The sequence below is a fragment of the Lolium perenne genome, chromosome 3 (assembly GCF_019359855.2).
Source record: "Lolium perenne isolate Kyuss_39 chromosome 3, Kyuss_2.0, whole genome shotgun sequence".
Classification (NCBI taxonomy): domain Eukaryota; kingdom Viridiplantae; phylum Streptophyta; class Magnoliopsida; order Poales; family Poaceae; genus Lolium; species Lolium perenne.
In genome coordinates, this window is record NC_067246.2 from 38,709,163 (window position 1) to 38,724,585 (window position 15,423).

Genomic DNA, 15,423 nt, shown 5'->3' on the forward strand with positions numbered 1-15,423 from the left:
CACGTCAAAGAATATTACCTGTACACTATATTTGATATCTTGGCATTGATAAAATGCCAAGATGTGTACCATATGAAAATGGAGAAAGCTTTCTCACATATTAAAACGGATATTTTGAACAAGTACTTCTTGTCTGAAGTAGTTCCAAGATGATCAAATTCACATTGCAACATTAGTAGTTCAAGGGAAGGTACAAAAAATAACATGAACACATTCGATCACAAACATAAAACAAGGTGATATAAAACTGTGCGAAGAAATTGAACTTTTACGATGTAAATGGTCGCAATAGAGGCACTTAGTGAATTCTATGTTCAGATCAGTTAGCAAAATTATAATTTAAAGATTGGCTCTACTCTTTCTTAACTTATTGTGTGGAATCGCCTACCGACTATGTCCACCAATTTACCATATTAACGTATCAAATAATTACACATTAAAGTCATTGATCACACATTCGAGTTTAGAAGCCAATTTTACTAAACATGGGTGGAAGGAGGAGGTGCACAATTATGTACCCTTCCTAACGGTCCCAAGGTCAAATAAATAGGTTCAGTGGTTCGACCTCCCAAAGGTTAAAGAAAGATATTGATATTAAGACAACTCCCTCCGGAGGGGCAACGAGTGCAACAACAAGTCATTGCTAAAATCCTCGGTCTCAGTCTTGTGGGGCTTATTTTTCTCCCCGTCGATCACGTCGTCCCGATCCAAATCCTCTCCTCCGACTACACCACCTTCACCCTACTAACAACATGGAATCATGAATTGAATCAGTTAAGTTGATCCCAAATAGGTAGCCGTGGACCTGAACTAGAGATAGGATTTAGGAGTCACCTTTCCCTTGCTATATCCGTTTAAGTGTTTAACACAATCAATCACGAATTTGAGCTAAATTAGATGGAGTTGAATTTGAGCTATATCCGTTTAAGTGTTTAACACAATCAAACACAAATTTGAGCAAAAGGCAATGGTATTGCTCGTAATGAATCTGCTACGGGCCTTCGATAGACCTCAAAATTTCAGCATAACTATCTAATTAAAATTAATTGAATTGAATGATATGAATAGTAAATTTGCCTCCATCAAAAAAAAGAAAACATACAAAATGACTACCAACTCATAGCCCTCTAGTTATCAACATCAAAAAAATTGTATTTTGAGTTATCAACAATGAGTTTAAATACATGAACAAGTGGTCAACAAGTCTGAGAACTATTATACTTCATACAGTTTCAAGAACCTGTTGAGATACAATCATACATGCATATGGAGGGACATATATTAACATTATTCGGTGAACTGAACAAGATAGGTCCAGCGAACACTACAAGTCTAGAAGATAGGTCCAACGAAGAGAAAATATAATTATATACCCTTTTAACATAATCAATCATCAACCCCGAGCTAAATTGCAAGGATTTGGATTGAATCCAAGCCAATTCGCAGAGGGGGGAGGGGATCGAGGGGGCAGAGGCGGTTACCGAAATTTTCAGCGGAGATGCAGCGGTCGGCCAGTCTTGTCGTTCGTGCGCCATGAACTTGGAGGTGCGCTTGGACTTGATGTAAACCATGTTGCGGAAGAGCCGGCTCACCGCAAGATCGGCGAGATCGAGCCGTTCCGACGACGGATCAGCGGCTGCCTGCTGGTCTGTTGAGGACCGGCCACGAGCCCACGAGTTGGGGGAAAATCTTAGTAGCTCTTGACGCCGTACGCGCCGCCTGCCGCTGCCGCCGGCAGCGGCTGACGTAGACGACGATGGTCGATGGGCTGGCGCTTGTTGGGGCAGTACGGGCCGGGATGCCAGTCTACCGGGCCTCAGCCCATGTTGCGCGCAGCCTGCCGGCGATGGGATGGCGCTTGTTGGGCCAGTACGGGGCGAGGCTGGCAGACTACCGGGCCTGTGTCGGGTTCGTATGGTTCGTATCAGCGGGACTCATTGCGACACCGTGTAACGTTTTTTTTTTTGTACCACATCGCTTAGTTAGCAGACGTCGAACCTGTTTATATATTCTGTTACCGGGGCACAGCGTTCACCAGCCGGCAAGGATGGTCAGCAGATTCAAATGTATACAACCAAAACCGATCGCTGTGACGCAGATGCAAGCCGTAACCTATGGGCCCCTATCTTAGAGAGGGAGATTACCGAGGCCATAAGCTTGACATGTGTCACAACCCCACAGGTGCACTCCGACATGGTGTGCAAATGCACTTTTTTATTACATGTTTTTTGTGTCAATGTCTACGTGCACTAGTTCAATTTTTTATCACGAGGAAACAAAACACGGAAGCGTAGCAATATGTTGATCAGTCTAGGAGAACCTAGATCTAAGTTTTCCATCAAAGACCCTGGAAGAGACCTTCGAGGACCTGAGAAAGGAACATAACGATGCAAAGACTCCTCTAGGTAGGTGTCCCTTATTTGCGGGCATAGATGATTTCGGTCAAATAAACAAAACTATGAATTTTCCTCAGCTCATAGTTGACCTCCTCTCAGCTGAATTACTGGCCGCCGCAACGGCTACCAACTGTTGCAACGTGTTCGAGTTTGCACCGCCATCATGCGGACCAGCCAGCCAAAAGCACCATGCCAGCCACTGCCACCCCACACGAGGCCTACCACCGAGAACCTTACCACCAAGCAAGGATCGATACTTGGTTTGGTTAGGAAGGAGATAAATAAGTTGGAGCTTAAACTCAAATCAATTGGGCCCATTCCTGCTAGCTTCAATCAACAATACAACAACCCCCCGTGAACCAGTTGACAGGGACGAACCAAGGAAGTGATGGGACGACAACGTTCCGGGGTTGGTTGGCTTCGGGGAGGCGATCGGAATACAGCCTTCTTCCATGCTCTATATTACTCGTCGTCGCAATAACAAGATTATGTTCGTCCTGACGGTTCCCTCCACGAGGAGCTTGACAATACATTAGAATGCAGATGGGAGCTCCCAACAACTCCAGTGTTGTCGTTGCTGCTGTCGAGGAAGGAGAAGGCCAAAGCCCAAGGGGTAGAGGGGCAAGTGTAGGAAGGAGAATGGCCGAGGTAGGTAAACTCGAGGGAGGAGCCGAGGGTCACCGGCTCACCGCCCTTGGAGGTAGGCGGGACCGCAGGAGAGAGGGACATTATCATTTAACAGCTACTGCTCAAAATCCCGAAAGTTGAATTTATGACAGGGTTAGCTGTTAGTGTTTCTTCAGTTTTCGTCAGTAGCAACTATATTTCTTCAGTTATCGAAATAAGCTGAGCTCCCTCCATCTCGAGGAAAGCTCCTCGATCAAATCTTTCATGCAACTTACCTACCTAGGAGTAATAGTACAGCTGGTAGCCATTTCAACTCACAAGATCCGAAGGAGGCCTACAGATGTTCCGTTGATAATCTACAGAGATTCCATATGTATTAGATGCTACTTATGCAAAATTTCCATGACTCTACGATGTTCCAGCAAGAAACTAAAAAAACACAAGTGATATGGAAAGTCATTGACTCTCTCCAGTCTACTTGTCACTGAATCGCATGTATCTAAACATATTTTAGTGTGTCTAATCACTTGTTTCAGCGATAAGTATTATGGGCTAGAGGCAGTAGGTTCATTTTAACCATGTAATTGACATGAATCCTCTTCAAGCTACATTTTTACATCTTTGATGTGTAGAATGTTAATAACTTTAGAAGTCGGATGTTTCAATTTTTTACTGCGAGCGTTCGGAAACATATATTACATGGGGTCATGGTACTTGTGTTCTCACAGTGGGTATATCTCACGTTTATTTATAAAAAGGAGCATGTCGCACTGTCAGACATGACTAAAATATTCTCTAGTAGCCTGAACACAAAATAACTTCCAACTAGATTCTGACCATACTGCACTATGGGTGAATACATAAACCCTGGCTAGCTAATATTTGTTGGAAAGTGATGTCATTCAATGTGCTTACAAGGTGATATATAGTCATGACGATAAAATTCAATTATTACGCAAAGAAAAGCTCCATCAAAAATAGTAAAACCACCTATATAGTATTAAGTAACCAAAGCAAACTAGCATCACACAATGGCCGCTGGCATGGTGATCAAGCCTTGATCGAGCTGGAGAAGATAAGAGAGAAGAACGGATCGAAGGTGCTACCAGTTCTCAATCCAATTTAAGAGATTTGGGGGTTTTATTTCTTCTAATTTCACCTTTGTAAGAAGGGAGGCCGATATTGATGCTCACTGTATGGTGAAGCATGCCTCCGCTATTAATCCGGATTGCACCTAGCATGTCCAGGCTCCGGCTAGTGTTGCCCCATGTATAGAAGACTTTGATCTAGCTGATGAATCAATACACATCTCTTGAATCACAACAAAAAAGAACTAGCATTCACTGGTTAAAGTCTACTACGAGTAGCACAATTCAATAGCATTACTAGTCATAACTTGTACCATGCACCCTTCTACACAATTTCCAGCTAAAAAAGATAAAAAAAGATAAGTTCTATTCGTAATGTCCCCATTCCAATTTATTCAACTCCAGGCAATGATAAAATATACTGCAATGGATAGTGTCCAATAAAAAAATGCTAGCTTTCTCTTTGAAACTTTACAGCCCGTAATACAAGAAAATGTTAATGGTTAATATCATATCAACCACTGCCAATTAAAAGAGAGTTTTAACAGTTGGTGTGAAATTTCATTTTGAATGCGAAATATGAGATACTTACAAGTTGATTCAACTCAGAAACACAGAGACTTCAACTAAGAAATAATGTGCGAGAACATGATAAGTTAAAAGAAGGGCGGGCATGGTGCAGCGGTAGAGCCTCACCGCCTGTGACCGAGAGGTCCCAGATTCGAGTCGCGGTCTCCTCACATTGCACATCGTGAGGGTAAGGCTTGCCACTAACACCTTCCCCAGACCCCGCATAGTGCGGGAGCTCTCAGCACTGGGTACGTCCTTTAACATGATAAGTTAAAACATAGCATGTCTGAAACATCCCAATTTCTACATGTGCAAGTTCGATTCGATTGTCCGCAAATAAAGATGGAGATACAACTTCATGTTACATTACCCCTGTATGAGGCTAAGATAAGCATGGCCGTCCAAAAACTGAGCCAAACACATGCTTAACATTCATGACAAAGATCCATGCGATGGAGCATGATTTTTGAGTCGCCGAGTCAAGTCAAGTCGCCGAGGCTGCGGCTCGTGACTTGCTGACTTGAGTCAATGACTCAGCTCGTATAGTCGCCCCAAGTCACCCTGCTACAGTGGACGCCAAGTTGGCCTGTTACCTTTTTTCGAGGGGTTAGTTGGCCTGTTACCTATGGAGTAGAAGAGGTAACACCTAACACAGCCCTAAAGATGTTGAGGATGTTCAAACACGCATACTACTGAGCTGGCTAATCCAGATAGGGCTTAGACTTCGGTAACAAACAGCAGCTGAACACAACTTGATGCAGTGGTAGCACTACAGTACCAGATCCAAATTCTAAGTCTCTCTCAGGAAGGGAGGCCAAAGGGAAGCAGAATTTACTGCAAGACCAGAAACAATGGTTCAGTAATTTATATTGCAATAAGAACATCTGCAAGATCAGAAACATTAGTAGACTACAGTACCAACTCCTCCATAATTGATGTTGCTGTTGTTCTCTATATCAAGAAAATCTGTAGGTTAACCAGCAGCTAGAAGGCACAATGTTAGCAAATGTGACCCAGATATAAAGTGGAAGTGAGGCGTTTCCTTCACATTATCCACATAGAACTGCACCGTCAAATGAAGGAGAAAGAAAACTGATTTCAGGAATTGGATACTGACAGTCAAATCAAGCAAACTGCTACAAATGAAAGAAAAACTTAAATTAAGCTCAACAATCCTTATCACCAAGTTGTAAAGCAAGTATGACTGCAGCCACCCCCTTTCTGAGCACACAGAATAGCCTCTTTTCTTCTGCCAGATACTTGAGATTTTTGACCTCTTGTGCATCAGCCTACACGCAAAGTAGTATCAGTTTGAGGAGAAACAACCCATCTTCTCACCTGGTATGTTACTTCATCCGATCGACCCCTTCCCCTCGCTAGGATTGAATTAATTTTGTTCATATAGCCACAAGTTATGCACCATCTGAGATATCGTTTCTTCCAACTTCTACAGCCTCACATCAGGAACAGACAAATGTGCACCATCCTCCTCTCACACAGCTAGCTTGGTTCTTAAATTTGATGTACACACCATCTCTACTACTACTGTGTTTGAAATTCTACAAGATTCTAAAAGTACGTACTATCTAACACTCCAAACTTGTCTGTCACTAAAAAATAAGATTTAACTAGAAATTTAGTGATGAAGTGAGGACATCCAATATAACTGAGAAAAACAGAATTGGTTTAGTACGAAGAGATGAAATTCGATAACATAACTATATTCAGACATGTTACTTTCGAAGCATAAAGAACATATGACCTTGATTAGTGTAAACCTGAGGAGGCTTGGTATCTACTAGCCATAGACCCATGGTATGTTGAGGAGATAGTAGGTGGTATTTCAGAAATTGTATTACTGCCTTATTCAGTTTTGACATGAATTGCCCCTAACTGAAAGTATTAGCCATTAGGCCAAAGAAAAATACTGGAGAATTATAAAGGAGTAAACAGATACAAACTAGTAAAACATTAACTTCTTTCACACCATTTAATCTCTTCAGACAATGATACATGACTCATAGCAAGCAACTAACAAACTAAATCAAAACTGCACCCTCAGCAGTGATCAATTTGTTATGGTCATCAATAAGTATAAAATTGTTCCCGACAAAAACAAAGGTTCAGAGTTATGTCAGAATGAAACTCTCATCTCCATGGCTAAACTAAGGAACATCTTTCATGGAAAGATAGATTAGAGGATGCACTGGAAACTGCAAGGATCATTTGTGAGCACTCTGCTTCTTCCATAATCCATATCAGTATCCACACAGAAATCAATAGTGCAGACATAGTACTATTCATTGATGCTTCAATACATTTGCAGAATAGCCTGGTTCACACTCAATATAACATGAGGATTAACCAGTTCACGACCACCATGCTTTCTTCTCTACTGATTGATGTAATGGACATAACAGGACTCACAAATCAATATCAACTTGCACTAGCCAAACCAGCTTACGGCTCAGAGAGAAATCTTGGTTGTGTAGTACGCATTTAAAAAATCCAATACACCGTTCTTGGATCAAGCAAATATGAATCTAGCAGGCACTTCCCCTTTACAAGCGGCAGCATAGTCTTCAGCTAGGTGTGGTGCAGCTTCATCGTGAGGGATGATGTACTTCTCCATGAATACCCTCTCGGTCACCGTGACTGCGGAAAAATAGCTCCTGTCCCGACCTAGCAGTCCATTTTCCTTGAGAAACTTGAAAACACAGTACCGTGGCCTAAGCCGGCCCTCCAGGCTATAAGTGAGCAATGCTGGCCGATGAGCAATGTATGCCGGTTCCAACCCCACCTCAGAGATAAGGAATTCCGACAGAATATGCAGAATGCCCTTAGATCTCACCAGCAGCATCGGAAGCTTAGAAATAGCAATGCCCACCTCGGCATCCGACCACCCCATCGTGCTCTTCAAGTAGTCCACTTGGGCAGCGACCTTCTCCTTGCTGAGGAATGAAACAGCGCGCAGCGCCTGCCTGAACATCCCAGACCCACGAGGCACGCCAATACTTTCGGCGCATGCCACCGCCGCATGGACGCGCTCTAGGTTGGCGCTGAGCAGCCGTGGCCAGGAGATGCACAGCTTGGCAATATCACAGTGATCTAGCCCGCACTCCCGCAGGAAGGCGACATTGGGCTTGACCACCTTCTCGAGGCTGACGAAGAGGAGGGTGGAGCTATTCATGAGTACCCGGAGGAGGTTCTCGTATGAACCGAGGAGGGACAGGTAGTACGGCACGTTGGAGACGATGGATCTGCGGCGGAAGGAGGCGGGGATGAGCGAGACGAGGCTCGCAATCTCAGTCTGCGAGAATCCGAGGGCGGTGAGCTCGACGGCGTTAGGTCCCAGAGTTGTCTCCACGCGAGTGCAGAGGAACTGCGGGTCCTTGGCGACGAGGACGGCGATGTCGGCGGTGGAGAATCCAAGACCGGAGAGGAAGGCGAGGACGGCATCGGGCTTGCAGGGGGATTTGAGGTGGGAGATCTTAGTGGAGGCCTTAAGGGCTTGCGGCCGGGTGAGGCCGCAGTTCTCGACGAGGTAGTCCACGGCAAAGCCAGGGCTTGGAGGAATGCGTGGGGCGGCTGCGGAGAGAAGGCGCTGCACCGAGGAGCCCAGAGAGGTGGCGGGAGAATAAAGGAGGTGGGTGAGGATGGAGCTACGGAGGCGGAGCATGGCGCAGGCGGCGGCGACGGGAAGCGGGGACGAGCGCCGCCACTGACAGGGAGACTCTGGTTATTTCTGTCTACGGGATGAAGACTGGCGTTGACGGAACGGAAGCCCAGGAAAGAATTGTTCACGAGCCGAACTTGTGAGCGTAGTGGGCCTTGTTATCCCATGCGCTGCAAAAAAGATTCATATTTTCCTAAAAATTAAACTTTGCTGTAAGTTCCAGATTACAAAGATTCATATTTTCAGGGTACAATTTGAGCTCTGATTCAAATTAACTGGATCTGGATATACGAAGTAACTAAATCACTAGATGCTAGCTTATTTGTTGTGGTTGTCTAATTACATACAATCTCTCGAGGACAATACTACTCCAGCTTGCAAAGAGAAATAGGAGTGCTAGCAGAACATTCTAATACAATATATAAACACAAATAAGCTAAGAGATGAACATATCTTCTTTCGCTGCAAGACTTGCAACTTCCATCTCTGCCAAAATGACCCAAACTTCCAAACTACAAATGTCTCAGCTTCCAATACCAAATCTATTTGAACTCCATTTTCCTACTCATTTCAAAGAATAAAGAAACAGAATCCAGCACCAGTAGAGCGCCATAGGTGGAGGGGATGAAGCCTGGCTTATAACATGGAAAATTAAAACATAGCATGCATCTCCAATACATCCCAATTTCTGCCATGAGCTGCTGCAATTCGACTACATTGTCCACACATAGGACGCAGATACAGCATCATGTTACATTACCTCCTTTATGAGGTTATAAGATAGCTGTGGCCATCCACAAATTAAATTCAACTGGATAGCACCAGATTAATATAGCTAAACTGAACGGAGCAACTGCTTAACATTTGAGTGGAGGACAAGTAGAAACACGTCGCCAAAGATGTCCAGGATGTTCAAACAGAATCACACACAGCGCTGAGGTGGCTAAAACACAAGCTTCTGCCGTGGTACCAACTACAGCACCAACACTTTCTCAGTCTTCGTCTCTCTCAGGAGGGAGGCCACAGGGAAGCAGCATTTTCTGCAAGACCAGAAACAGCGGTTCAATAAATTGTAATGCAATACCTCACAGATACAACTGCTCACAAACATGCAAATGGAGTATGGCCAAATACCACTGAAGGGGAATTACCTCAGATACTGGTAAACTTCAAACATGCTAAATTAGATGGCAACAAAATGAATTTGATAAAACAAATCAATTGCAGGTCCAACACAGCCTAGGTGCCCGCATAGAAATTCTGGGTACATATCTAACTTTTTTCTTCAATTCTGAGCGCAGTAGAATGGTAAAGATAAACCGTGGTATCAGATAGATAGCTTGGCTCCCCCAGTCTACAGTACATATCACAGAATGTACCAAACTACCAACCCTAGTAGGCTTTAAGACTGAAGCCTATCTAATAGAGAAAGGTAAAATCTGAATTGACAAACTGCAGCCTGCTAGGCTTGGATATAGATTTGCATCAGTTTGAAGGCAGGAAAGAGACAGTTTAACCAACCGTCTAGTATGTGTCTTGCTTCCAGCATTCAACAGAAGCACAAACAATTTTTATTTGGACCATTCAGTTGATGTGGAACCTCTTCATGTTATACCTCTTGCATGTGAAAAAATGTCACAAATTTTATGTTTGTTAGATCAATCTTCACACTTTTGATTGCGAGCATTCTGAAACATCTACTTATAGACATGGATGGCCTGTTTGGTTCCCAAGCACACTTTGCCAAGCCTAACTTGGCAAGTGTGGCTGAAAATTTTTGTGCCACAAAGTGTGGCAAATCTTGGCAAAAAATTCACTCTATGACAGATGGACCACATGCGTAATAAAGTGTGGCAATGCTAAAGCGTGGCAGGAACCAAACATATGCCAAATTGCCAAACTTTGGCTTGGCAAAACGTGGCCGGGAACCTAACAGGCCCGGAGTGTCTCATACCATTTCAAGAAATCGCTACATAACTTGAGGTTCTCACAGGGGGTGTATCTCACATCAACTTATAAATGGAGAGTATCTCAGACTGTCACATCCGTGAAATATTCCTTCCTAGCATGGAAATAAACAAGTTCAAGCTAGATACTGGACATGATATATTATGGCTTAGTACAGAAACCCTGCAGAGCTACAACTTGAAGAGTAGCAGCATCGAGGTGGTATTTAATGAGCTTGCAATGTCATACACATAAATGCAATTACATGGTGCGCGAAAATAATAAAAATGCCAAATATGAGGCAAAGAAAGGTTACATGGAAGACAGTGAAACTGCCTAAGTAACCAAAGCAAGACTAGCAACCTACTAGTGAACCTAATACAAGCAAGTAAGGTAATTCAACAGAATACAACTGAAGCCTAATAAATCAAGCCTAGTCATACTTTACGCCAATGTTTATACACCTTTTGTGTTATCTGCAATTTCCAGCTGAAATTCAGTGGACCAGTTAAGATAAAATCTGTTCACATACCTGCATAAATTCGTAGCGCTCCCTTCCAATTGATTCATTCTCAGCAATGGCAAAATATGACAACATTGGATAGTGTCCAACATAGGATGCATAGCTGTCTCTTTGGATATTTACAGCCCATTCACTGTAGTACAAGAAAATGCTAATGGTTAATACCATACCAGCCGTGCAACAATAACAAAGTCCGAACAGCTAGTGTGCCATTACTTTTTTAATACAGACAAAAATGAGATGCTTACAATCTGGTCAGGTCAGCATGCCCTGTTCCAACATATTTGGCTTGAAGATGCTCAAGTTGAGAATTTATGTTGAACCTGTCGCTAGCCTTTAAAATACTGAATCATGTTAGAACTTAAAGGAGTTCCAGTCAAAATGTAGAATTACTTTAAGATGTATACAATAGCAGGACAAAACCACTAATACTTGAACCTAACCACCAATACCAAAACAAAAAGGTAAATCCAACAACAAATGTTTAGATATATAAAGATCAGGTAGAACATGTTTTTAGTTCAAGTTATATTAGATCAATTCCGTTAGCAGACAAGAATAAATCACCAACTATAACAAACCAAGAAATAAACTGCACAAAAAGTAAGTTATCTTTCACAAGAAATTTTTGCGGGGTATAAATATCCAATAGGCTCGCCACTCAACTAAATAATAAATAATAGATGCTTTGTGGCAAAAAAAAAATTATACGGAGTAATAAAAAATTCCTATTCGTCTATGTAAAATGGCAATTGAATACTTTGGGCAGAATCAGCAATACAGAGAGTTCTGATCAGGGATTACTGAGTACTGACCTGCATGGTGGCTGATGGGTGTTATCCTGACCTGTGAAGACTGAGGAGGGACCAATAATCTCGCAAACGTTCACCCAGTTCTACAGAAGTGCAGAAGACACAGAGGTATGTCATCATCCAAAAACAGCTCAAGGAGGCACTCCCAATTTTTTTAGTGAGATTTGTGATGAAAAAACCCACAGAAGTATATTAGAAACTTCCATGACTGAACCCTAGGCAGAAAATGTACTGTATTGCAGTAAGAGCAGATGAGACATGAGGGGGGGTCTACATTATTGCTTTTCATCAGCCGAGAACAATCTAGTTTATTGCCAACAACGAATTTTCCTACAGCGCAGCGAACTTTAACAACCTCTGAAATTTACAAAGAAAGTTTCCCGGTGAAAATGGCAGGCAGCTAAATTAGATCTGCAGTCAAGCACGAATTCGCAGCTCCGCAGGGGCGGGCGGATCTAGGCGCTGCGCCGGCGGTCCGTGTGTGCCCGAGAAATACAGGTCGGTGGGATCTGACTATGAGAATCGCTGGATGAAAAAGGCCATACCTCGAAAACCAATGGCCAACGATTGCGGCGGCGCGGTGAGGAAGGACCGGGGACGGGAACGGCGGTGGCGGCGGCGGCGCGCGTGGGAGGCGGATGAGGGGTTGAGTGTTGAAGTGCGCGGTGAAGGTCGGAATTTTTGGGAGGTGGAGCGGAGGGGCGACGCGGTGGTCGGCTGGAACCGCGCCGGAGAGTGAGGGGCTAGGGTTTTGACGGGCAGGACGGCGAGCTAAAAGTTTTACAGTAGATGAATTTTACAGAAAAATACAAGTGCAAGATCAAGATTACAAACTTTGAAATTATATACTCCCTCCATTCCGAGACCGACTTTTGTGAACCTGGATGTATGTGAACCCACTTTTTTAAAAGTGGGTTTGTGATGTTAAAACATGTTTCAAAAATCGAAACACAAAATGATTGCAAAGATGATCTCAAACATGTGCCCAGGACATGAGTTTCGTTCTGAAAAAACATTTTATTTTGTCTCGGCAAAAAAGTGAAATTTTACAGGGCTATATAGCAGTACACATGTGACGTATTTTGTCTTTTTTAGATTCTGAAATAAAAAAGTGATTTCTCCGCGAAAACTTTTTACGCACACATGAAACATGCATACGTACACCGCTATTTTTATTTCAGAATTTTTTCACATTTCGAAAATGCATTTCCAACCTGGATTCACGTGCACCTAGGTTCAACTGGGGCTTTTCCCTCCATTCCTTTCTATACAGTGTTTATTGTTTTTTGGCACGGAAATTAGGGCGAGCCATTTTTTTGACACCTCCTAGCGATATGAGAGACAAAATAGAAAACTGAAAACATATCTCAGAAAATACTCCTGTTTCCTTAACCGATCGTGCATTCTACTCCCTCCCGCTATTCTTCTGCCCCGCCTTCTTTTCCTCTCTCTCCCGCGCGCGCAGGCAGATACTCCCAAGTGCGGCAAAAAATTCATCAATGGAGGGAATCCCAAGGGCGCATGTCAGGGTGCTCCTCGGCAATGCCCTCCGATAGGGGCTTAGGGTTGATGGAATCCTGCAAGCTGACACGAGACATCGGTACACAGACAAGCGGGGAGAGCAATTTACCCAGGTTCGGGGCCCTCGATGAGGTAAAACCCTTACGTCCTGCCTGTCTGTTCTTTGATTATGATGAAAACAGGTTACAATGGGGTGCCGAATAGTTCGGCTGTAATCTCGTCGAGACGCTAGTTGCTAGGGTAACCTAGTTCTAAGCTTCTGCTGGCTAGTATTGCTAAGGTTGAGTGTGTCCCTTGATAGCCTCTCTCCTGGCCTTTATATAGGTGGCCAGGTCCCGAGAGGTCTAATCGAGTACGAGTAGGTTTACAATAGATCTATCTCCAATCTTTCCTTGCTCGACTTCTTCCGTGTATTGTACTCCAAGTAATCTTCCGCCGCACCGTACTAGTGGCCCATCTTGCTATCAGGTACCTTCATGGGCCTCCAGTTGGACCGTGTAGGGTAGAGCAACATTGGTTACCCGAAGGGTAATGCCCACATCAGTAGCCCCCGAGTGTCTAGCCGAACATAGTTCGGGTAGAGACTAGAGCTTGTCCTCTTCCGAAGTTCTTCTCCTTGATCATTCTTGCCTTTCTTCTATCTTTTATCTTCTATCGGGTGCGCGTCAGCGCTCCCGATGGGAGTAGCCCCCGAGTCTAGGTACAGATGCTTGCAATCCGTGCGTAGACTCAAGTTGTACCACTCGAGCACCTTCTTCTGCCGAAGTTTTTTCCTGCAAGTCTTTGTAGTCCATCCGATACATTTTCTTTATGCAAGGGATAACGAATAACGTGCCCAACTTTTGTTGGTTAACTGCCGATGGCAAAACAACGTTACCCTACACAGAATCAAGTCCCCGGGCATGATCCTGGAATGCGAAAAAAAGTTTTATCGGGTGCGCGTTCAGCGCTCCCGATGGGAGTAGCCCCCGAGTCTGGGCACGGGCGCTTATGTCTGGGCGCAGACTCGAGTCAAGTTTTTCCTTCGAGTCTTTATTCTATCGGGTGCGCGCCAGCGCTCCCGATGGGAGTAGCCCCCGAGCCTAGGTGCGGATGCTCGCAATCCGTGCGTAGGCTCAAGTTGATCACCCGATACTTTCTTATCTCTTCGTATGCAATCATTCCTCATGACGTCATTGATGACGCTTTTCTGTCCCCTTGATTTTGACTGATAAGACACGACCTGCCAGCCCTGTTTTCGAGCAATTCCTGCTCCTCTTACACGGTTAGCGAGGCACCTCCTCGATTTCCGCAACCATTAACTGGAGAAAAGGCCCATTGACGAGGCCTTCCTTAAGTTTCCCAAGAGATAGAAATACCTAATCTTTTCCTTCATTCATCCCTTCGCTGTTCTTCCTCTTCTCCCGTTCACAACTGCTCGCGCCGCCACCACTGCTTCCTAGCTTTTCCCGGATCTTGCGATGGTGAAGAAGAAGAACCCTAGCGCCGCCGCCAGCTCTACGAGCGGAGGCGCCTCCGCCAAATCTTCCTTGATTCCTCCGAAGGAGGGCGCTCCAAGCGCTCCTCCTCCAACTCCGGTGCCGCCGGTGCCGCCAGGCTCAGTAGCCAGGCCCGGAGATTGGATAGCTTCGACCGTCACCAGGCGTGACGAGAAGAGATCCCGAAGCCTGGGATTGATCTCCTCCGATGAGGGGAATGTGATCTTTCCAGGTGCGATTTCCCGACCTAATCCCCCTGCTGGTTTTACCGTGATGTTCTTGTCGTTCTTATATCGAGGTCTCTCGCTTCCCGTTCACGAATTCCTCCTTCATCTCTTGCGAACTTACGAAATCCAACTATGGCAACTCACTCCCAACTCAATCCTCCACGTTGCTGTGTTTATCACCCTCTGCGAAGCATATTTGGGCGTTGAGCCTCATTTTGGGTTGTGGAAAAAGATTTTCTACGTGAAGAGATACAGCAGCAGTAACGGGTCTTTTGTCACCGGAGGAGTGGGATTTGTAGCCCGTTCGGATGTCAACTACTTCAATTTCCCAATGAGAGAGTTTGTGCAAGGGTGGAGATTGAAGTGGTTTTACGCCAAGGATTCCTTGTCACCCGAATCTCAACTTCCTCGATTTGTCGACGTCCTTGAAGCCAAACCTAAGAATTCCTGGAAAAATATTCTTTCTCCCGACGAAAAAGTAGCAGCCGACGAATTATTTGCCAGATTTCTTCGGATTAAAGAAGCTGATGGCCAAACCATGGTTGGTACTGAGGTAGC

General features: G+C 44.4%; 2 protein-coding genes and 1 long non-coding RNA gene across 3 annotated transcripts; all 3 read right to left on the bottom strand.

Annotated features, from left to right (window-relative positions):
- Positions 1 to 404: 404 nt before the first annotated feature.
- LOC127338037 (uncharacterized) lies at positions 405 to 1,727 on the bottom strand. Its single transcript, XR_007874167.2, has 2 exons — positions 1,482 to 1,727; positions 405 to 744 (listed from the first exon to the last, which is right to left on the bottom strand). It is a non-coding gene; the product is annotated as an uncharacterized lncRNA (long non-coding RNA).
- A 4,915-nt stretch (positions 1,728 to 6,642) lies between these two features.
- Positions 6,643 to 8,454, bottom strand: LOC127340718 (transcription termination factor MTEF18, mitochondrial-like). Its single transcript, XM_051366471.2, has one exon. It carries the CDS (start codon positions 8,358 to 8,360, stop codon positions 7,209 to 7,211), a length of 1,152 nt encoding a protein of 383 aa, XP_051222431.1. The 5' UTR covers positions 8,361 to 8,454; the 3' UTR covers positions 6,643 to 7,208.
- A 588-nt stretch (positions 8,455 to 9,042) lies between these two features.
- LOC127340719 (uncharacterized protein At4g14342) lies at positions 9,043 to 12,429 on the bottom strand. The gene is made up of 5 exons (XM_051366472.2): positions 12,185 to 12,429; positions 11,643 to 11,722; positions 11,076 to 11,161; positions 10,837 to 10,960; positions 9,043 to 9,397 (listed from the first exon to the last, which is right to left on the bottom strand). Exons 2-5 carry the CDS (start codon positions 11,646 to 11,648, stop codon positions 9,350 to 9,352), a joined length of 264 nt encoding a protein of 87 aa, XP_051222432.1. The 5' UTR covers positions 11,649 to 11,722; positions 12,185 to 12,429; the 3' UTR covers positions 9,043 to 9,349.
- Positions 12,430 to 15,423: the final 2,994 nt, after the last annotated feature.